This window comes from Polypterus senegalus, chromosome 12, assembly GCF_016835505.1.
Source record: "Polypterus senegalus isolate Bchr_013 chromosome 12, ASM1683550v1, whole genome shotgun sequence".
Taxonomy (NCBI): domain Eukaryota; kingdom Metazoa; phylum Chordata; class Cladistia; order Polypteriformes; family Polypteridae; genus Polypterus; species Polypterus senegalus.
In genome coordinates this window covers 98,153,412-98,178,905 of record NC_053165.1, presented here as the reverse complement: position 1 = coordinate 98,178,905, position 25,494 = coordinate 98,153,412, and the positions used below count along the sequence as shown (strand labels likewise).

General features: G+C 37.0%; 1 protein-coding gene across 1 annotated transcript in view; it reads left to right on the top strand.

The window, feature by feature from the left end:
• Nucleotides 1–25,494, top strand: part of LOC120541406 (NT-3 growth factor receptor-like) — a 920,493-nt gene that overhangs the window by 680,252 nt on the left and 214,747 nt on the right. Inside the window, exon 11 of the mRNA XM_039773008.1 lies at nucleotides 6,863–7,051. Coding sequence (XP_039628942.1) covers nucleotides 6,863–7,051 — 189 coding nt within the window. The remainder of the gene's footprint in view (nucleotides 1–6,862; nucleotides 7,052–25,494) is intronic.

Sequence of the window (25,494 nt, the reverse complement as noted above, 5' to 3'; positions counted from 1 at the left end):
TGTGCACTGGTACATTGTGTTGCTGCCCCCACTACACAACTGAACAGCTCGGGATCCTGTTTGACAACTCCCCAGGCAGACATGTAGTCCAGTACCACCACCCGGAAATGACCATTTATCTGCAGCAGCCATGTGTTACTTGGGCATCCCCTTGTCCTGGTCCAACTGCTTAGGTCCTCAACAATGAGGATACTGTGAGGTGGATCACCCTCGGGGTATTGATTCCTCACAATACAGGTCATGTGCATTATTTCAGACTCTATGAACAAAGCATTCGTTCAACACAAAGTCAAACCAGGACTCTAAAAACTTGGACCTTCGTCCTTTTGCAGAGATACCGGGAGTGCTATACACCCCTTTCCAGTGACCTCATGACCAACCGCTCTCCCAATCTGTCAACTCACTTTATACAAAGAGTCAAAAGAGACATGAATGTTGTTGTTGATGTAAATAAACCTCTCGACAAGGTCAACTTTCTCTCCACAGACAGACACACTACCGATGGCTGGGCCCAAGAGGTCATTAAAGGCCTGGTCATAGTTCATCAGTTATTTAATAGACAGATAAAATTGGCTTCCATTTTTTTTTATCATTTTCTACATTGTTCTATGTGTAAATTTACAGATGTATATTTATACGAGTATCAGTTCTGTATTTAGTAATTAGTATAATCTATACATGTATTTTGACTGAGAAGTGTTCACAGCACTCTGCACTTGCAGAAGAGCGCGATACAAAAATTCTTTTTTTTTTGTTTTGTATCCTTAAACAGATCAGTGGCCCATTCACAATGTGATAGTGCCTTATATTTATTTTTGCTAGGAAAATCTTTAGCTTTTCAGAGATCCAAGTTGGATAAATTGGATATGGATTGATGAATGTCCCACTGACAGGTGTCAGTTTCCAATGATTTGCTTTATATTACAAAGTTGGTGCAACAGCAAAGATAAATTGGACTACTGTAGCTACCCCTCTCTTTATTTGGTTCTGCACAAACTGTTAACACAATAATAATAATAATAATATCTAACTTCTGAACCAGTGTGAATTAGGTGAGGTTTTAGTGGAATTTAAGCTACAGTATATCACAGGCCTCACTCATGCACAGTCGCATTCACTCAATATGGATTTGACATTCAACCTGACAATCTGAGTCTGGGCTATGGTGGGAGGATTGGGGTTGGCCATATGAACTTGGAGAGAAAATACTAACTCCACACGGAATGCAATGTCAATATCAAACAATGTATTGGGAAGCAGCATAGTAGAATCTGTAATGTGCAGAAACAGCCCAGCACAACATCTGAGCAAAGTCGAGTAACTTTTAATGTGAGCTGTTTTGTCGTTATGGGTAGGCACACCAAGGACAAGATTGAAAATAAACCTTCCACAAAGGCCTACAGTGAGGGTTCTACAGTGACCTACCTACTTCTTTACTGGCTTGTGCAAGAAACCTTAATGTTTCATTATCGATAGATTGGGCATTCCTTCCTATATCTCCAGATAATGTTCTTTTTATGTTTTCTTATTCCTGATATTTACTAGATTCTAACCTTTAAAACTGATATATCATGGCTTCTGATTACGTTTTTTTTAATTTCTTGTATATGAAGAATAAGGAAAGCATTTTAATCGTCCAAAAATGTGATGTCGAGATTTTGATGAATTTCAACGTTTTAGACCTCCCTGACTTTTTCGTATACGAAATATAGGGAAAGTATTGGAATCCACCAAAAATTCCATTTTGAGATTTGATGAATCTTATTGTTTTAGACATCCCTGCCAAAATACCATTTTCGGAATTATGTCTGTGTGTCTGTCTGTGTGCATGTGTGTGTATGTAAACACGATAACTTAAATATGCTTTCACTTAGATCAACCAAATTTTGCATACAAGTATTAGGTAAAAACCTAGATTTCTAATCAACTTTTGGGCTCTTTCTGCTGGTACTTTACCTTTTATTCATGCAGCTGCAGAGTCCGATTTATTCAACTTTTGTTCAATATATTATTAATTTGTTGTTGACATTTCTTTAATGTAAATAATATAAAAATATAATCATTGTCTTGTGGTTTACTCCTCAAGTATCCATCCTCATATCTGAGTATATGAGTCTAGGGGAGTCCACTCCCAATTTTTCCCTTTAGATGTTTTGTGTTTTAATGAAGTGAGTTAGGTCTTCCCATGCACCTGTCATTTCTGGGTTATATTCAATTCAGGATGTTCCACTTTGTTTCAGTCAGAAATGCACATCTGTAGGCCCAAGAATATGCAGGACCGATTTTAATTTTTTACTTATTTTCTTTGTTTTTTTTCCTCGTAGTGCATTTCTTCATCTTTATTGAGTCTGATTTGTTAACTGATCTTTGTGCATCTCAATCAGACAACATGTGTAATTACATTTTGAAGGAAGTAAGATGTTCATGAAACATTTTAGTTGCATTAATTTGTGATCATTTAGGACTTGGTGACTGTGACCTTGATGAAACAGTATGTTCTGGACATGTATGCAGCCTAATAGGTTTAAATAAACTAAACATTTGTAAAACTCCCCACTTTTTCTAGTTCCAGCTCATTGACCATTTAAATGATTCTGAAATTCTGAAATGTCTTTAACATGACAATTTTCCTCTGACTAAGTTTTGTTCTTAATTGGCTGCTAGCGTACAACACCTCTTCCCTATTGCTCTCTTTTCCCTAAACTCTAATGGTCTGTTATCTTTTTTTTTTTTATGCAGAGAAGTGTGCATCTGAGCCCACTAATTAGCTATCTCTTTTCCCATCTGTGACTCTGCATGAGAAATTTTTTAATTGATTTTAAAATGAACCCTTAGGCAGGTGTCCACTTCATGGCTCTCGTTTGCTTGCAATGCATGAAAAAATATAGATACTATTATTCTATTGTGAAATTAACATAGCATTTTTACTCTCTGAGCAGTCTAACTTATGGTATTCTGATGTAGTACATTTTTGGTAGAATCCTTAGTCTTTTTAACAAAAAAGGGGTTAAAAATTGGGATCACCTTATCAATCCTCTTGGGTCATTCTAATAGCAAATATTCTGAAAACTGAAAAAAAACCAGGGCAAAAAGACAAACTCGTACCAAGGCAGACAGACAGTTAAGAATTACATTTAAAGATAATGTTATGATGACAGATACCTGAGACTATTATAACTGACAGGCTCTGCCCTAGTTGGGATTATTATATCTAACGGCGTCCTATGGGAGGCCTGTCCCAAACATTATAAGTTATCTGAATTAATAAGTTGTGATTTGAAATGATTTATGTTATTAATCAGAAGGATCAAGAAAAATAACACAACATGGTGAATTTACAAACGACAAAAAGTAGACAAGTGCTGATTTTGCAACCACTCTTATTTGCCAACAAAGTTGCTTGATCGCAGACTAACAGGTTGCCTTATTTATTTACAAGTCTAGCTTAGCTATTTGGAAAAAAAAAAAGATTAATATTATATGTAAAGAATAACAAAACCCCCATGTTACCTTAATTGCAATAAATACCTTTTACAGAAAATGATTGTTTAATTACCTACACCTTTGATCTGTGTTTGATGAAGTCGTATGGCGTACAAGGCAAATTAACCATTGACAATAAATATGCAAAGGTAATGAGCATGTTTATTTTATGATTCAATAAATATGCAAACAAGAAAATATCTTTGTTTTTCGGCAAAATGTCTTCCCCAGTCAAAGCTTTTTGCTATAGAAATTTGAAAATCCCCTTACAATAGAACTCCATTTCAGTCGAGCATATGAACTGAAGCACTGCTGCTTGAGCAGCCTCATTTCTCTATCACACATTGATTCTCTCTTTAAGGTATATTGATTTTTTTTTTATTGCTCTTGGGAGAGGAGTTTCATCTGGCGGGCACTACAGGACTGAACAGCATTGTCCGTGTTCGTTTGTTTAAGGTACTGTATCCACTGTCTGATGTGCTGGCAGCTCCATATGCATTTTGGGGATCAAGTTTGTTCCTTTACAATAAATTAAATAACCATGTATTGTTTTTTTACATATTATACAATGAACAGCTAAACCATGTATAAGATGATAGGTGAAACTACTAGTTTTTGGACTTTTGGCAGTATGCGGATTATTTTTGGTATGGCTCTGTTAGATCAAAAATGACATGAGTGGCTCTGTTAGATCAAAAATGTTACAGATCTCCTTTTCATGTACTCAACAACTAGTAAAAGCATATTTTCAATAAAGGCATTCAGTTGTAAAGCCTCTTTCTCCGGTCTTGTTCTTCTTGAACTCTCAGCTTCTATGATTATTGGGTCTTGCTGTGCCAACATTGCTAAATGACATTTTGTGGTGTCACCTGTCAAATGCCAGAGAGCTTAGAGTCCCCATCACATAGACAGTCCTTCATTGTTGAGCCTGAGAGTGTTTTGTGTGGGTTGTGTGTCTCTTGTTGGCTTGCTCAGGCATAATTGATCTCTTAGTCTTACTTATTCTTATGCAGGGCTAGGTGGGACATGTGTGGAGTGGTAGGGAGTGGGTGTCGATAGGGGGGATCCTATTTTTTATCTTATCGAATAATGAGCCTTTGTAGTTTCTGAGTACTGCTACTTATGTATCTATGTATGTATGTATGTATGTATGTATGTATGTATGTATGTATGTATGTATGTATGTAGTTGCTTATTTATTTATTGTTTATTACAGTTGTTCTCTGTTTTAATAAATATTTGGTCACAAAAAAGCTCTTCATTAGTAACAAATAATTCAAAATATGTTCACTTAATCCTTAATATACAAACTACCATAGTTTGCAGACAATTTTTAGAATTCACCAGAATGTTTTATTTTAAAAAAATCTGCACTATATAGACAGCTGGCTCTTTTAGACTGCTTGTTTTGGACAATTTGAACCAGAGAAGATTTTATCTGTTACTTGTGATTGTGTGCTGCTCTCCCTGCTCTTATCTTACTATATCATCCTTTTCAGTACTAATGACATAACATTTGATTGTTGTTAGCTGTCATTTTCTATATATTTTATTATTTTTTTAAATATATGTTGTTCCAGGAAGTGTAGCCTATATTTAATTTTTACCCATTAACTTTTACTTACCTTAATGCACCTAGCTTTACCAAGAAAGAATTCTGTTGTCCTTTTAATATATATATATATAAACTAAACCTAAATATTTCTGATGCATGATTTTTTTACACCTATTTCTGTATAATGTGTTTTCGTAGCTTTGATTGGCCATATAGATCACAAATATACATTTTAACTAATGTTTAATTTTCCAGACCTAACCTGTTGTGGGTGTGGGACTCACTTTTTTACAGTAGAAATCACTTATACAAGGCAAACTACAGCTTATTACATCATCTCCATTTATGTTATGTAGCCTCTGATCTTATACTGTGACAAAAATCTTCTTTTTGCCCGGCTTTCTCCAGGAAATTCTGAAAGTTAGCACGATTTTTTCCCCCACCCAAATTAATCTTGGGGAAGTTAGCTTCAAACCAAACCCTTGCCCTTCAAGTGTTGAAAGATGTCATTTCTGACTGCCATGGGATAAAGACTTGATGGTTAACAATATAAGTCACTAAATCACTATGATCTTTCACAGTATGCAAGTACAGTATCAGCAAAAAAAAAATTATAAATAGAGTTAAAGGCTATGTGATTCTTTACTGTAACAGATACATTTAGACTGTGTGAACGCTGGCCCAGACACACACAGACGGACAACATAGTTCCACCCAACACACGTTTATTTGTACAAAATTTACAATTAGTGCACTCACAAACCCCAGTGCCTTCTGCACCGATTCCCCCAATGTCCAGGCCACACAGTCCTGTGCCTCTCTTTCTCCTGGCCGCCTCCACTCCTCACTCCAGCTCCGTCCTCTTCCACCCGACTTCCACCCATGACTGGAGGGAGGCGGCCCCTTTTATAGGAACCCGGATGGGCTCCAGCTGCTTCCCGGCAATCTCCCGCGGACACACCCCCGTGTGGCGGAAGTGCCGGCTGCGCACCCGGAAGCCGTCCGGGTGTCCCCGGTCGTCTTCCCCCCGGCACTTACTGGTGTGGCGGAAGTGCCGGGCTCCCAGGATAAACAGGCACTGGGGCGCCGCCTGGTGGTGGCCATGGGTCCCTACAGGGCTGGGCTTCCAAGCCCTTTACCCGAGGCCCCCAACATAACCAGGACGGACGCCCCCTCGCGGTCTGGAGGAGGCACAAGCCCTCCTCTCGTCCTCCTGGGCTTCCCGGCCGGGGACCACAACTGATACAACAGAGCTATGCATGTTATCATTTAAGTGTTTAGTTTTTTGAACTGTAATGCCACTCAAATTTCGATAATTTCCTCTGTGTTTAGACTGTTGTTTCTTGCACATAATCCTTAATAACACATTCTGCTCACTTTCAAATGTGGTATTTGCACAAAGAAGAAAAACACCTCCATCGTCTTTGGTATATCTTAAAAAATATCTGTGTGCACTAAATACACATTTTATACCTTGATTGTACAACAAACAATTTGATTCCAACAGGACATGTGAATCATGGGTATTGCTAGAAAGAATGCGAATCTGGGTGTAGTGGACAAATATAACAGCAATAATTTCTCATGGTACTCACAATCACAAGTACTGTGGTTCTGTAGGTTCACATATTTATTTATTTTCTAATTTATTATTTTCAATGATTTTAACAAATAATCAAGCTACCATTTTAACTTGATTTCTCCTTACAGGGAGCTCAAGGCTTTTGCTAGTATGTGCCAAGAAATTATCTTTGATGGCTTGTTAGGCACACTCACACACTTTTAAAGATATCTCAATAAATTATTTTTTTTTCTCTTTTTCAGGACCTGTGGCAGTAATCAGTGGGGAGGAAGACTCTGCAAGCCCTCTTCATCATGTCAATCATGGCATTATCACGCCTTGCACAATGGATGCTGGCCCAGATGCTGTGGTCATTGGAATGACCCGGATTCCTGTTATTGAGAATCCACAATATTTCCGGCATGGGCACAACTGCAACAAGCCATCCACATGTGAGTACCACCGATGCCAGTCCTGGAGATTTTATACTAAACTACTGATGCTTTTCATATCGCACAAGACATTTTGAAAACAGGAAGCCCGATTTAACACACACTCTGTAATGCTTTTTGTGTTGATTATCCTTTTAATCTTTAAACTTCTAATGTATCTCATCATTCAGTGTTGAACCCATGCCATGCCTAATCCTAATATTTTTCCTTATTGTTCCCCTTGGCTGTAATCCTCTATTAATTAATTTTAAACATGTAATTAGCTGGTGCCAAAATGCTCATCATTTATCATCCTGAAGGTGTTGGCTCTTTGATTCTAGCACTGAGTACTCCCATCTACAGTTTACTGGCTGCTACTTACATTTTTATTTATGTCTATATAATGGAATTTATAAGGTAAGAGACTGCTACTTTGGAATCTCCGCCTGGTTACTTGGTTTTATTATATTTTGCATCTACTCTCTGTTTATTGTTCAGATATGATGTGTGTAATTACTAAATTATTCTGAATGTTTGTTAAAATGTTTAATTTTAACTCTTATCTACACTCACCTAAAGGATTATTAGGAACACTATACTAATACGGTGTTTGACCCCCTTTCGCCTTCAGATCTGCCTTAATTTTACGTGGCATTGATTCAACAAGGTGCTGAAAGCATTCTTTAGAAATGTTGGCCCATATTGATAGGATAGCATCTTGCAGTTGATGGAGATTTGTGGGATGCACATCCAGGGCACGAAGCTCCCGTTCCACCACACCCCAAAGATGCTCTATTTGGTTGAGATCTGGTGACTGTGGGGGCCATTTTAGTACAGTGAACTCACTGTCATGTTCAAGAAACCAATTTGAAATGATTCGAGCTTTGTGACATGGTGCATTATCCTGCTGGAAGTAGCCATCAGAGGATGGGTACATGGTGGTCATGAAGGGATGGACATGGTCAGAAACAATGCTCAGGTAGCCCGTGGCATTTAAACGATGCCCAATTGGCACTAAGGGCCCTATCGAGACTCGAGACTCATCAGACCAGGCAACATTTTTCCAGTCTTCAACTGTCCAATTTTGGTGAGCTCGTGCAAATTGTAGCCTCTTTTTCCTATTTATAGTGGAGATGAGTGGTACCCGGTGGGGTCTTCTGCTGTTGTAGCCCATCCGCCTCAAGGTTGTGCGTGTTGTGGCTTCACAAATGCTTTGCTGCATACCTCGGTTGTAACGAGTGGTTATTTTAGTCAAAGTTGCTCTTCTATCAGCTTGAATCAGTCGGCCCATTCTCCTCTGACCTCTAGCATTAACAAGGCATTTTCGCCCACAGGACTGCCGCATACTGGATGTTTTTCCCTTTTCACACCATTCTTTGTAAACCCTAGAAATGGTTGTGCGTGAAAATCCCAGTAACTGAGCAGATTGTGAAATACTCAGACCGGCCCATCTGGCACCAACAACCATGCCACGCTCAAAATTGCTTAAATCACCTTTCTTTCCCATTCTGACATTCAGTTTGGAGTTCAGGAGATTGTCTTGACCAGGACCACACCCCTAAATGCATTGAAGCAACTGCCATGTGATTGGTTGATTAGATAATTGCATTAATGAGAAATTGAACAGGTGTTCCTAAGAATCCTTTAGGTGAGTGTATTTCTTAAATCCGATTATTGCTCTTTGATTGTTCACCTTGAATATTTTATTTTTTTGTCAACCAAACCAATTTAAAATATATATATATATATATATATATATATATATATATATATATATATATATATACTGTATATATATATATATACTGTATATTCTTTACAAAAATGTTTAGTTTATAGCTTCTGGATGTTTTACTTGATTTCCTACTCACTTGCTTTGCTTCTCTGATCTACTTGATTTTTTGGTCTATATTTAAAATTGTAAACTTTGGTCTGAAAACAATCTACCAATTATGAAGGTATGGCAAAGAAGTTTCTTGGATATCTGTACAGATACTACATTCAAAGACAAGTGGACAACAGTTGATAACTTATAATAAGCTCTTTTTATCGTAAACGTCCTCCAGAATTACTGCAATTGCTTGGTGTACAAGGAGGCTAAGTAATTTTTTAAGGATCGCACAGTTCAGTTCTCATGTAGGGATTAAGCTTGAGTCATCCAAATACCAAAATAGGTGAGTTAGCAAACGTTTTACAAAGAATGGAGTAGTCAATAATGATTGACGAAATCTAGAACGTCCAGCATATTCTCGTGTTGAAAGAAGGAAGATGAAAATTGTAAATGTGCTGTATTTAAAGGCAGTGTAGTCTGAACTATTCAGACAGCTGCTGTATTTATTTGGAACTTAATTTCTGTTTATTTCTTCCTTCTTTCCTATTTTACCAATATTCATATTGCTCATGCTGTCCCTAATATGCCTCTTACATTAATTGAATAGTTGAAACCACGCACACCCCAGAAATAAACGGCTTCCCTTCCCTGCAATCTGTCAAGCAATATCATAGCATTTGATGCCACACGGACAGACCTTCAAACACTTTTTATCCCTGGACAATTAAACTGTTAATTCCCATGGAATATTCTGATCAGTGACTATAAGTGCCGACTCAGCAAAGCATTAGTTGGGGGATCATGGGCTACAATATAATTAATACTAACTCTTTTTGGCTGAATTGATTATATTGATTTTTATATATTTATTTGAATGTTTGGTAAGATTATGATTTTGCTGTCATCATCCCTGTAAGCTACCTGTTAGCCTGAGGGGTTAATTAAACAATGCTCACACTTCAGCCTAGTTCTAATTTTTGTCACTCATATATAAAATATGTTAACAGTGAACAAAACATGGAATCACAACTTTTCTGATTAGATTTAGACCATGTTTGTATGTAGATTGAAGCAACTGATCCAGTGCCAACCCCTCCCACACACATGGCACTTATTCCTGTGAGCGACTCCATTATACGAGCACCTGCACTACCAGCTGCAGATGCAATAATGCTGACTCTTTGTCACTCGGCTTATTTGCATTGTCTGATTGGTACTCATCATGTTTGATAAATGTTGTATTTTTATACAGGCAACATTTATATTTTAATGCAATATTGATTTATTTGCATATGTATTTGTATTTCTTGCCATTGTGTTGGTTTAGTAATTTGTGTGTGCTACTAGATTATATTGACCATAAATTATATAGAACTGAATTCAGTCATTAGTTTGAGAATGTTATACTTTGAATTGAATCAGAAGTTAGCTTGCTGTTACTATATATAGCATGCATATATTCAGAAGACATAACATTACATGTATATTTGTACATGTTTTAATACTGTGATTATGATCAGTAGCTGCTTAATTTTTATATTAATATAGCCTTAACAGAACTAAATAATTATTTGAAGCTCATTTAATACATATGAATGAAAAAAGAATGTTTGATTATATTATAAGACTAGGGGTCTGCACTACACGCTAGCTTCTTTACTGTTCTGCCACTCACGTATGGGGATGCTTATGTACAATTTAAACAGATTGTTATTTTTATGGGAATTGTTACATATGCATAATAGAACTAACTATTTTACATTACAGTGAGTAATTAACCATATTAAAAAATAGTAAAACGTAATAATTTGAAAGTAAATTATGTTTCATGTTGCATTAGAGCTATTCGTTGCGCAATACGAATTCGTTCTGTTTGGCTTTGAAATTAACACGCAAATACCTTTTAAACTTACACTGTTACTGTAAAACTTCAGTAAAAACAATTTTTTTAATTCAATTTTCATCAGTATCGCATTGAATTTTGATTTTGTGTTTGGACTTACATCATGACAATGCAATGTATAAGTGCCTGTGATTGGATTTTGTTTTATTTCTCTCTATTAAATAAAACGGCTTTTTCGAATGTTTGGCTCTGAGATTTGTAAATTGTCTTTGCAAAAGCTATTCTAATGGGAAACTGTTAATGTTTTAATACGAATGGCATATCAAGATCTCAGTTTTGTGTATTGTTATCTGCGGAAGATGTACTACATTACCTTTCATGGATATATCCTGTTGTACAACAATTTACCCCATGTTTCAATTAAATGTTCCATAAAACATGATTTGTGGGACTAAGTATGTTAGTATAAAATATTTTAGCACAGTGCAGTGTCTGCATTTGGATTGATAAGAGGACAATTTCTGCCAAAGTCAGGTGAGTTGTTCTGGAAGTAGTGCTCCTGATTACACTGCCTGATACTGCCAGTTCTTAAGGGGGTTTACAATGTACAGTACATACACATAATATCAATATTATCTTGAATCACATTGATTATTTAAGTACAATGCAATTTAGAATTTTGCCTACTGAGCAAAATCTAGAAATTAAACTTTTTCGACCACATTGGCCTAAATATATTTCTACTTTCAGTGTCGAGTATTTGATATATGTTAAAATATACTTTAATGTTGTTCTTTATTACTTGTACTGTATGACAGAATAATATCTTGATTTTGTGTTATGTATGTTTTTTTGTTTTTCTGTGACTTTTTTTTTTTTTAACATTTTACATATCATTACGGACAGTGGTAGCCACTTTAATCTTATACAGCAGCTATGGTCTTTTTTCTCCACCTTCTGCACTACCTGAACATTCTCACCACCTGCTCCATCTCGCTGTGCACACTTGGGGTCAGTGGCACAACCAACTGCATTCACTTAACCGGACTCTGTGAGTCAATCCAAGCCAAATTACTTACGGAGACTCGCTGGTATCCATTTACACAGTCCAAATGATTTATGCAGAGGTGTGGATCTCATAAGACTCACAAATACTGCTCTGTAAGTGCTTGATAACACCTCTTGGTAATGCTCTTTCTCCCTCTCTTTCTTTCACACCCACATACGAGGGGGTACCCAAAAATAATGAGAATTTAATTTTCTGGAGTCTAGAGGGGCATTAGTTCCAATGTTTGCCACTAGGTGCGTGTACTAGACTGACCTCTGAATCATTTGGCCAAACAGCGTCCTTGGGGAAAGGTCTGTAAGGCCAGTGTAATTTTTTTTCTCAAGCCTCTGTTACCGTCTTCGTCGATTTTGTGATGGCAGATTTGAAAGAATAACGTGTTTGCATCAAGTTCTGTTTCCTTTTGGGGAAAACAGCAGCAGAAGCTGTCACAGTGCTTTGAAAGGCTTTCAATGAAGAAGCTTTGAGCCAGGCAAGGGTTTTTACCTTAAAGTGCTCAAACAATTGCAAAATGCTGTGCTGTGAGAAAACAACACGAATTGCAGCAATCAGGTGGCAGTTTCTCACGAAAAACAGGATGACAACAGTTTCCACCTCTCCACTCCGCAAACCTTGCACCCTGAGCTTTTTTTCTTGTTTCCAAGAGTGAAGAGGGACCCTAAAGGAAAGCATATTCAGGATGTAGACAAGGTCAAGAAGCAAATCTTTGCAAGAGTTTCAGAAAAGTTTTAGACAATGGAAAAAGTGGTGGGACAAGTGTACTGTGTCTCATGGAGAGTGTTTTGAGGGTGATTACATTTTGGAAATGATCAAGAAATATACAATTATTTAAAAGAAAATTCTCATTATTTTTGGGTCATTTCCTTGTACATACATACACCAACATGCACACACACACACACACACACCCTCTGCAATTCTCAGGAAGGCTCTTCCCCTTAATACATTCTGCAGACACAATACTCCATGGGAGTTTTCATGTTAAAAATCCCTGAACTAACTCGCCATTCCTCCCACTCCTGTAGTTAACCTAATAGACAAAAACAAAATGAATCTCACACAACAAAGAACGTTGAATGTCTGGAGGTTGCTTCAGATCCAACATAATTACAGGATCTAAACTGTAATTGTTGTTTTTTTTCTAATTTAAGCCCCTTTCTTATCACTTTCTATTATCTTCAGCAATTTCTGCAGAAATGTACTGAATCAATATTTAAACAAAATATCTATTTAGTTTATCTAGTTATGTGTTTTTCAAGTGAGTAGTACCGTTGTTAGCTCATGGGACTCGGGTTAAAATCTTGGACCAGTCAATGTCATGTGAGAAGCATACACATTTGGTCTCTCCATGTCTGCAGGGACATCCTTGCATATCCATGAGACCTGCATGCCAGGTGCATGTTGAATTATCTCAGGCACACTGAGTTCTAGACTGTGCATATGTGTGCTTCGTCATCACATAATTTCAATTTAGTGTTGCCGTGACAGGCTGTTTCTTCCCGTTATAAATTGAGTATGTGCAGAAATCCGATAGATGGATGTCTTCTTGTTCTGCAGCACACACACTATCATAACTGTTGTGACATGGCTGGTTTTGAGTATAGTTAACCAATGTAGATTGCACTAAACATGTCTAATACACTTAACCCTAATGAGCTAACACTTTTTGTTATCAGGACTAGAGTGTACTCTACAATCTAAATCATCTATATATATATATAATTCACTAAGGCAAGACAACCATGGAAAGCATGCCGGAAGGGGCGTGGCCTCACTGAGCCACCGATAAGTAAGACACCTATGGCGCACGCAGAAGGAGCCCGCCCACCAACTCCTGGCACCACCGAGCCACGTTGACTGTTCATAGAGGCATGTTTCTCGCGGAGGTGAATCGCCATATGCAGCGTGTAAAACGGTTTGTGAGGGGTATCCCATGGGATCCTTAAAACAATTCTTTACAACTGAGGTTAAAACACAATGAAGTAAGCAGACTTTAAAAAATGAGTTTTCGGTTACGACGCACGACCGTGTGCACCATAGCAAACTGTTTTACTGTGTTGGTTCGTTCCGTGCATTGTTATAATGTTGCTTTTCTTGCTGATTTATTACATTACCAATTTTTCTAATGTTAATTTTCTCCCTGTGCTTAAAAATCATTAAAAAGTGGCCTGATTATATGGCGTATGGTACGCCGCGGGTTGGCTAGTTTTTATTAAAGGTGTAAAAAGATGAAATTGGAATTTAAAAAAAAAACATTCTTCATGCACAAAAGGCCTTGACATCATGTAAACAGCATCTGAAAGCATACTGGACAGCAGAATAACAATAGCTGTGTATGAAATGCACAGAGACATCAGAGGACACAAAATGTGCTTTTGAGAGCAGAGTTAAAAGGAAAGTGCATCTGTGTTTACTGTGTCATTGCATACACAAGAGAAAAGGATCTGAAGTTAGAGAGGGAACAGGAAAGGACAATATTTAACAAAAATGCTCTTCCCCATGTTATACTAAAGAATTCCAACTACAAGTATGTTATATTGGAGTAAAACATTAACAAAATATTTTTAACATAGTAATATACTTTTGATAATGTGGTGTGCCTTGATGTGACGTTTTGACCCTTTTCAATCACAGATGCAAACAAAGAATTAATTCACTTTGCCAGTGGAGGGCACAACAGAGCTTCTTTTAGAGCAAAAGGATGGAAATACCTTAAAAAGTAAAGATAAAGCATACAGCTGTACAAGATATTGAAAAAATATTTTCATCAGTGTTTTAATATGCTATCTGGATTCATTATTTGTATTTTGATGTTACTGGTTTTCAAGTTAGAAAAAAATAGAAAACAATTTTTTATTTATGGCCAGAATCACACTTGTTTTCTGAATTAAGTCTTCAGTTTTTATTGCTAATATACACTTACAGGAGTAAAACTATGATAAATTGTAATAATCAACAATAAAAGGACTAAGGCAGTTCTAAATAACTCAATTGTTCCTTTTAAAGGCCAGTTTAAAAAGACACATGTTGTGAATCAGTGATTCCCTCTTTTACCTTTGCTTGTTCTTTTCTTTCCAGTGGACACACAAACAGGTCCACTTGTAAGTACTTAATCCATTTTTAGGAACATGGATTGCCAGAACCTATCCTAACAGCATTAGGCACAAGGAGTGTGAGTGTCCATAATTGCACTGTAACTACTATGTAATTACCTGTATAAGTACAGTGTAACTATGAGTTATTACTCTGTACTTACTGTGTAATACAAAGTTACGTTATAGTTAATTACTCAGTTGTCATTGTTATTCCACAGTTTATATAATTACAATGTAGCAATTTATCACTGATCCAAAAACAAGTGTACTTACATAGTTACGCTGTATGTGTACTTTCAAAATGTAATAAAAACATCAGGGTATGTAACTACAACTATGTAACAGATGTTCCATGGTCTGGGCAATTGTAATGGAGAATTGCAGTGATAACTGCATAGGTTTTCAATGATATTTCAAGATCTTTTCTAAATGGTGAAAACGCCTTAGCAAAATGGTTAACGCTTTTTCCCAAAATCTAGAGGGGCACCTTCTTGACATGTTTTGCTTAAACAAGCATTTGTCACATTCTTGTAGTTGTATTACACTATTTATTGTTGAATTTTGTGGGCTATTATTATACCCATCCCTAACATAATACTGCCAAACTTTCATCATTTAATCAAAGTACACAGGGTTGCCATTCAAAGCATCACCGGGTACAAGGCAGGAAACAGTCCAGGATGGGGAGCCATCCCATTACAAGGCCCACTGACAAACATACCAGCACTCACGCTCTTATACATATGGCCATGTAACCCAACCTACATGTCCCTGGGATGTAGCAGTCAAACCCATGAAGAAGACATAGGAACACATGGGTAGAACGTACAGATTTTACACATATATCCATCCATCCATTATCCAACCAGCTATATCCTAACACAGGGTCACGGGGGACTGCTGGAGCCTCCAGACAGAATTCCATCTCAGGATAATGGATCTGTGAGGCAAAAGCGTTAACTATTTTGCAAAGGTGTTTTCACCATTTAAAACAGATCTTGAAATATCATCGAAAACCTATGTAGTTATCACTGCAAATGTCCATTACAATTGCCCAGACAATGGAACATCAGTTACATAGTTGTAGTTACATACCGTGATGCTTTTATTATATTTTGAAGTACAGATACAATGTAACTATGTAAGTACACTTGTTTTTTGGATCAGTGATAAATTGTTACATTGTAATTATATAAACTGTGGAATAACAATGACAACTGAGTAATTAACTATAACGTTACTTTGTATTACACAGCAAGTACGGAGTAATAACTCGTAGTTACACTGTACTTATACAGGTAATTACATAGTAGTTACAGTGTAATTATTGACACAATGTAAAGTGTTACTGAATCGATAACCACATCCATACCTACTCATAACCAGAATGTTTAGAGCTGAAAAGTAAATTGCACATACAGGGTGTATTTTATTGGTGGAAGGGAAATGGTGTACCTGAAAAAAAACAATATGCCAGCAAGGTATGAAAGGTATGAAGATTCCACACAGACCTTGCCAGGGCTGACATTCAAACATGAGTTTCTGCAGCTGTGCAGTCTATTCTACAGTCCGCCTGTGATATTGCAAGGATTAGTACAAACAGGACAAAAGATATGGTACCTCTCAATTTTTCTCAATTGCTATTTCATGTATGAATACATTTAAGAAAAATATTTAATGTGTGACCATGCAATTAAAATTTCGAAATCCCAACACTGTTCTCTTAAGATGGACATTGGTTCACAAGTTAGCCCGAGGAGGAACTGGCAATAGAATAAACTTTAGAAAATACTTGGTTATAATGACAAAGGAATCAATAGCATTATTAAAAACAAGAGCTTCCATCTGAAGCTAATCCTTGTAAGATGTAAAAGACAAGCTTTTTGAAGGTATCCATGTGCTGATGAATTTTATGACCTTTAAAGCTAAAGGGCTAGCACCTATTCAAACAACTTTTATGGCAATGCCTTTTTAATGTGTATTTTAATTTTGATTTACTGTTTTAAAACATTTCTGGATTACTTGATTCCAGGAAAAGTTGTACTTCCACTCACTTGAATTCAAATTATGGTACCTGAATGGTCTCAAACTCTCATAAAGCTTTGGTCTGGAAAGAAAAGCAACGAGCAGAAGAAAAGTCACATTTAGCACTAATAAATAAATTACCAGTTATACATTATGGATAGCATACATTTTTAATGGGAAGCACTTGATTTATAATCCACTATGCCCATGCACTGCAGATCAGATCAGGAGCTAATAAATAAATGACAGAGGCCATGTATTAAACTTATCCTTCATTTCCTCGTACCTGGAATTCAAATGAGGTAGAACTAGGAATGGTATGCAGTCAAGTGTGAGGTGCCGGTGATCGTGATGTGTAAAAGGTGACACAGAAAGTCCTTCTGGTGAGCACAAGTTCCTTTTAGGTAAAAACAGTATGGTTAGTGAGATGTGCAGGTGAATTATGGACTTTAAAGGAACAGTTTAATGATGGTTTAAGCCAGTGATGGCGAACCATTTAGAGACAGAGTGCCCAAACTGCAACCCAAAACCCACTTATTTATTGCAAAGTGCCAACACGCAATTTAACCTGAATACTGAGGTTTTAGTTTAGAAAAAAACAACTTATACATTAACATCTTTTGCCTTAAAAGAAAAATACAATAACAGAGCTTTCAATGATACAAATAACAATTAATGTGATTTTTGCTTTGCATGCTGATAATTTGTCTAACCTTGGCTCATACTTTGTAAGTTTGAGAGCAACACATGCAACACTCAGGTCATCTGTTAATCTGTTTCTGGTGTCAGATTTGATATTATTCAAAGCTGAAAACAGCTGCTCACAAGCATAAGATGATCCAAACAATGTAAGGAAAGCAATCCCAAGTGATTTCATTGGCTTAAAATTATTTGGCAGAGAATTCCACACTTTAAGAATTTTATTTTCAGAACTAACTGTGCTGTCCTTTATCATCCCTTCTATCTTCTCAATTGTTTCACACAGGTCTTCCACATTAACCTCCATTCCCGTTCTCTCTCTCTTTTTTTCCCCTTTCCATCCGCCTTGCGCTTCTATTATATATTATGGGGATGTGGATCAGGTGTGGCGATTAGCCTCCCGGGAACAATTACAGATGCGGACGAATTCTCACCTGTGCACTTAAGCCAGGACTGCCCACATCACGAAGCTCTGGCCACACTACCACGCCGCCCTCTAAACTGCAAGTGCGGTGATTATCTATTAAAACTGGCCTTTTCAATTTTTAGCTGTGGACCCGCAACAGATTTCTTTAATTGTAAAAGTGAGTCACATGCTTGAAGATGAAGTGCATTCAAGGAAGCATGAAGCGCTTTTTCATACGAAGGGTCGTGAGAATATGGAACCAAAATTTGATGGGTTATGTAGTCAAAGTGGAACCATTAAATTAGCTATTTTATTATTAGAAAACCAAACAAGGCTTTAGTAGAAATCCACCATTAGGAAACGGTCGACCTGGAATTTCAACTTTATACTCAGATGAGCTCCTTCAAATGCTTCTCTGACACTCATTTCACATGTCTTAACTTTATACGGCCGTATTTATAAGTTTACACATATTTGATGAAACTGTATCCGTATTCTTGGTCAAAAAACTTGGCCCAATGTGGTAGTTTTTAATTAAGAGCTCCACTCAGCATGATTTTAAAAATCTTGAATTTCACAGTTGTAATGAAAAGTCATTTTGATCATCAGATGACATACAATTTGTAAGTCATACAGTTTGCAACACATTAGAACAAAAGGCAGAAAAATACAGGTTTTTCCTGAAGTGATTGTTTAAAGACGGTGATTTTTTAAAATGATCATAATGTAGTACTGTTTACATTTGCTTTCAGTAAAATTCTTTATATATAATATGCTACCATTGCTGTCCATTTGTCTGTCCAGGATTTTAAGTCACCTGTAGTTGACCTAAAATTTGGTACACATATACTACGTTTACTTACTGTCCACTTTCGGAGTGATGATTTTTGTTACTCTTTTTATTTAAATTTTATTTTATTGTAGAATCAACTCTTGACAGCGCACAGCAGGGCAGCCGTGTGGCACATGCATACAGTCACCATTCTCATTACCTACCACCTTCGACTCCACCTTCGACGCCACTTCCCCTACCTCTAAATATCTAAAATCATTCTTGAGGCAGATTGAATACTTAAGTGCCAGTTTAAGTGAAAAACTAAAGAAAACGTACTACTTAATTGCAACATATACACTGACTTAATCAGTTTTAACATGAAAAGATGCGAACAAAAGAAAAGAAGAAGCGGGCCGCTAGAGTGGAGAAAAGAAGAGCTGCTCAGGAAGCAGCAAGCGCATCAACCTCTGAGCAAACAAACACTAAATGTACAGAGAAAGAGGATGAGAACTAGGAATGCTCAAGTCACGTGTATTCACTGCATGTTATCGTGCAGTGTGCCGTTACTAGTATTAAAAATTTCTTGATTACATTCTTGGCGATGAACTCACTGCCCTGTAATCTATTGCTGTTATTTTCCTGCTTCTTCTCATTAGTCTTCAAATGCCTTTAAATGAGGTTTAACCTGGGAAGTCTGTTATGCTAGAGTTATTTACTAATGTTTCCAAGCTCAACAAGAAGACACCATTTTGACACATATCAGGAGTCTCCTGTTTTTGCCAGTAACATCACGCTTTACTTGCTGTAAAGTGTACAATATAAGGTAAAGAAGAGGTGGCATTCTAGTATGCATATCAGGACATTATATTCCAGAAATCTTCATTACATAAAAAGTGTTCAAAAACCATCATGCTTAAATCAAAGGTTAGAACAACTGTGGTATGAATTACCACATAAAGTCTTTCTTCAGTTCCTTATCTTCTGCTTTCATATTTGTGTACAGTGATTTGAAGTGATTTTGCTTTTTAATCTGTTTTATGTCATTCTGTTCAATCCCTTACTATTGCTTAATGACTTTCGGTGTTTTTAGAAATGACGTTTTATCCAAAGATACAACATTTTTATTATGGAAACTTAAAAAATATGAAGCGTTTCACAGTGAGCACTAATTAATCCTCAGACATCTGTCATTTTCACCCACTGGTGCAAAAAGAGTGTACTGAACGAACATCATTGTAAAAATGAAATCATCTGACACAGTGCAAGGCAAACAGAGTTGATATCCCAAGACCTTTGTTTTATTAAACTTAAATGCATAAATCATTTTGTTTATTGTGGCCAGCATCCACTAAAGAATGACAAAGTGGGACAGTCAGTTCTCAAAATGAAGAAAATGTGTTTCACAGGAACTGAAGAGGCAACATTTTAACTACCAATTATATTTTTACATTTTATTGATTAGTAATGTTAGTCTAAAAGTTAGTAATGTTCTAATTAGTAAATGGCCTTTTCTGGCAGTGCTGAGTAGACAAAGCTCACTGCCTCAACCAAAAACAAAGGCACCTGCAGTCTTATTTTCAGCTGCTTTCCATCTGTCATCTCGTATTGCTTAAATTACAAAGTAGAAGCTTTGCTTATCCAGATGATATTTACAGCATCCATTAATAAAACTATGCTGTAAGCTACTGTTTGTGCTAGTCAAGAAAAATTGCTGCTCCTCAAAATACCTAATTATTTCATTAAGCTATACCTTTTCAAGAAATGGCACCATCTACAGTATGCAGCATTTATTGAAATGTTGACTAAATTGCAAAAAATCCTGCTATCAATTTTACTTTTCAGACTTGCATTTTCACAGATCGTCCAGATGCCTGAATTAACCTCAATTAATGCTGTCTAAGGGCATTGTGTCAAAATGGATGTGCTTTGTGTTTCAGCCTATTGCCAACATGCGTGTTTTAAACACAAAGTGTCTGCCATACCACAATTTCCAGCGACATCTGTGGAAACGCCAGCTGTTTCCAATGTTTCAGTGTGAAAATTTTCAGTACAAGGTAACTCTGAGTGTCCAGCTAAATTAATGTTTGTCGTTGATTCAGCTGCAGTGTAAACTGCACACAGAAGGAGCCAATTTTACTTGTTCATTGGGAGGTCCATTAACAGTCATTTATCCTCTAGCTCATTATTCTCAGTTTATAGTTGTGCAAATATTTAGGTAGCTATAGCGTATTTTTCTGTATTATTCCAGTTTCATGATGCATGCTCAGAAATTTCCAATCTGAATTACCCGGAGTATTTAACAAAAAACTTGCACAGTAAATTACTGTAATAAATCATAAATGTTGGTCATTTAAATATGTTTAAGTATGATTTGTAATGAGGTGCTCACACGTTTTGGGAAAATAGCAGTCCACTGCTAAACAGTGTAGGATAAGCCATACTAGAATCAGTCCTGCAGTAATGGTATGCTGCACATTTTATTTTTAAGAGTGTAAGTGAATTTAAGTTTTATGTTATCATTTAGCAGTATTAGCTATGTTGAAGTTATCACCTATTCAGGTCTCAATTTATTGGAAAAAACAGCCGCCAAACTAATGGCACTCTTAAAAATAATAAAAGCTTTCAGTCTTGTGCAGTTAAGTGCAAAGCTATATTGGAGTTTTATGTTATAACCTTCAGTTACATACAGTATACAGAGCTACATTGCCTCCTTCATGGAATCCTGGGAAAATTGCAAGAGTGGCAGCTTATTGTTTAAGTGGTATTTGACTTACACTCTTTGCCAATGACAGTTAAGAAACATTTTTAAATAGCCTTTTATTTTATTGTACTTGTATAACTTTTGCTCCATATTGCTTTACTATATTTCCCAATTGATATGTCATAATTAATTATGTTTCCTGCTTATTTTTAACCATTGTAACAAAGGCGCTATATAGGCGCCAACCCGACACAGATTGACACCGGAGGCACGTATAAATAACTTTTATTTTTCTTCACCTGTGGGGCACGTCTTCCCCATGTCCCACAGGCACTACACAGTGCCAAAAGCACCAACCAAAGCAAAACACACACTACTCATCGCACCACCACTCCTCCCGGCAAGCGTTGTCCTCCTCCTCCCGACTCGGGCTTCTCGAGTGGTGGCTGCTGGCCCCTTTTACAGTTCACCCGGAAGTGCTTTAAGTGCTTGACCACATGCCTCCGATTGCACCTCGAAGTGTGGCTGAATTACAGCCCAGATGGACCCAGGAACCCCTGCAGCACCTCCAGGTGGCCACCCTGGATCGCAACAGGGTGGTGGAGAACACCATCTCCCATGGAGCCCTGAGGGTATCTGAGGCACCACCGTCACTCAGGGGGGCTGCCACCAAGTAGTCCGGGGGAGGGACTGTGCAGCCAATGCTTACTCCCCTGGAACATACACAGAAGGGGCGTCCCGGCTGTCCGTCACACCAATAGTCAGTTACTGTTCTTATAATTATATGAAATTCATTGGCATTACAACAAGACAAATATTTGCATGATATTTGTAAGTAGGACTATTAAAGTTTCTCTGTGATTATGTGTGTTTGTAGTATGCCGCTCAGGCATTTAATTGTGTGCTGTAGCCCACCCTGTTACTCCCAGTATACACTCCAGTTCCACTACGACCATCAAATGGCTGAAGGTCATAAGGCACATTGACAACATGGAGATTACAATACACTACTGCTTAAGCTTATTTTAATCTAGACCATGTGTTGCTCATTCCTTCTGCTCCTTCCCTTGGAATCCATTTTTATTTTTTTTTAGTATTTCTCCCTTTATTTCACAAAAGTTCAAAAAGCTGTGTATTTCAGTTGTGGTGGATAGATCATTGGTTATTTAACAGCAAAAAAACAGGATTATGTTATCGTTGTTATTATTATTATTACTTTTATTATTATTATTATTATTGTTATTATTATTATTATTATTATTATTATTATAAAGTTTTAAACATGAATAAAGAAAGGACTTGTAGCTTAGCCAGTTTGTATGAATGTTTGCTGGATGTACATGTGTGATCTTGTGGCAAATTATAAACAGACTGCGCGTAACAATGGAGCTGCCGTTCAGCTGTAGCCCAGCCAACTTCAAACACAAATCTTTAATGCTTAGTGGAATGTGAATGCTGAGTGTCTCCCCAAGGGAGATCCCCTGTGCTAATTAGCAGTATCTGGAAGAATAACAGGGGGATTACACATTGTGAGTTAGAACTCCTGAAAGTAACACATCATCCCTTTCAGGCAGTGTATTGTACAGTAAAGGAATTAAGCTGGGTCACTATTGATGTTGAGGTTGCCTTTAAAATGAAAATGCCGCATGACCTAATCAAACACTTATATAATATTTATAAGGTATGTTGCACTGTTCACATCTATATCATTTTGTGGAATTTTGAAAAAGACACAAGGGGATGAAATTAAAGATGGCAGAGTAGACACAATATAGAGAGATAAATATGATCATCAACAACAATGGTGATACAGGGGCACGTGCTGGAAAGAGAGATTTCTCGCAATACTGTCAACAGGACATGGATAAAAATTTCCGTTATTTAAAGCATAGCTTTCATAACTTAAATTTAAGCTAAGTGACATGACATAATGAACAACAGAACGATATTAATTGTTAAATGCCAATACCTGTAGGTCAGACTTCTTGTTAGACAGAAAAACAATAAGGAAGGTGCTTATTAATCATTATAATTATTTTATCAGCATAGTTTGTATATTGGGTAGTGGTTTCTAATTGTGCTTCCTCACAACCCATGGGAGTTAAATAATATGGAAGTATGCATCTGTCCTGTTTCTCTACCATTTATGTGGGTTGTCTATAGATAACTGGCCTTTACCCATAATGCCCATAACCCAAAACCTGTGTTTCGTAAAGCTGGTGGTGGATCTCCTCTCAGCTCATCCAACAGGCTCTTGTCTGGGACAAGATTATTGTGATTCTGGAAGACATATTATTAAGCTGAATGTTCTACCTTGTTGTTGAATCATTACATGTTCATAAATGGATTTATCTGGTCCAGTAACCATGTTCAGATATGCTATGACACTAAGAGATTTTTTTTTTTACTCGCAACAGGATACCTAATATTTACTGCCAAAACATACCATCACCAGTCTGCTTTGTTGACACCTATCTGGATCAATCAAAAAAATTCCTGGACCTTCCTTTAGTATAAATCAACATGAAGGATGATTCAGATACTTGGCATGTTTCCTCCTAGATTATCTAGTGCTTCATTTGTGTTTTCCTTGTCTCACTTCAATTATACCTTCTTTTTTTTGTTGATAGGTATAGACATTTGTTGGTCTGTTGCCTGCAAAGTCACTTCTATGAAAAGGAATGACGAGTTGTATTTGTTGATATGACTTTTTCAGCACCACATTTGACTTCGGCTCTTACTCGACCTATTGCAGTTTTATGTTATATGGCACAAGTAATGTCAGCTTCCATTGTTCTCTTTTCGTGGTTGTTTTCCATTGCAGGACTTCCGTTAACATGACAGCAGTCCATTCTCAATGAACTCATGACACATTTGTCTGCCAATAATTACCCCAGTTATTGTTCCTGATTCACAACTACCATACCACATTTAAAACTAGCAGCTTTATCTGATACTTGATGTTTTAAGTTAGCTGACAAATCTTCAATTCACCACACAACTGCATTTCTCGACAAGCAAACATTGTTGAATTCCTGCATTTTCTCCGTGCACATTATTCCTGTGACTTTAGTGAGGCACTATTTTATGAAGTCACCATCTAAGAAAAGTTTCCCGTGATGGGCAGTGAGTTGCGCTACTTTGTAACTGAATAATGTGGCATTTTCTTGTGTTTCGTTAAAATAGAAAAAATACTGTTGTTGAGCTTGAGCTAGCAGACTAGCTGCCATTTGGTTAACTTTCTTTTCTCGCTCGTCACCAGTGTAGGACGTGTAGGTTGGATGTTTGGTTTCATAGTGTCGACACACATTATACTCTTTCATCACTGCAATAGTTTCATTGCAAATCAAATAGACACACTTGCCCTTCACTTCTAGGAAGAAATATTCATTTTCCCACCGTGTCTGAAATTTTCTGCACTCACTAGCTGTTGTGCATTTCCTTGGTTCTGCCATTTTTGGTCACCTGTAGCAAAATTGTTCTATGGTTGCGCTTGTTTGTGGAGACACTGCCATGATCAAGACAGTAGCTCCGCCTTGTGTTAAACCTAAATAGTACAATACAGTTAAGAACGAATTTCATGTGTGGGCTATATTTTATAATATTTCTAGAAATTGCTGCGGGCCAATTAAAAATGGACCACAGGCCACAGTTGGCCCACAGGCCGTAGTTTGGATACCACTGACTTAAAGGTACAAATAAACCACTCACGACTGTAGCAAACTGTTATTGTACATCTGTCTACGTAGCACTAAATTTATAATTATTATAAATCTGTCTCAATCTTAAAACTTATTTTGAAGTACACAGACTAGAAAATGATTTCCAAGAGACTGAGGATGTACTCACACTAAGCATGTTTGTTCTGTACAGTGCCCAAGAGCAATTGTCCCCCCTACTCCCCCATTGGCCTGCACTCACACTGTGCTTAACACTAGAATTTCTGAAGCCTATGAATAAAAAAAACAGTAACTTATAATTTGAGTGATTTTTTTTTCTTTGGTTATATTCTTGAATAAAATT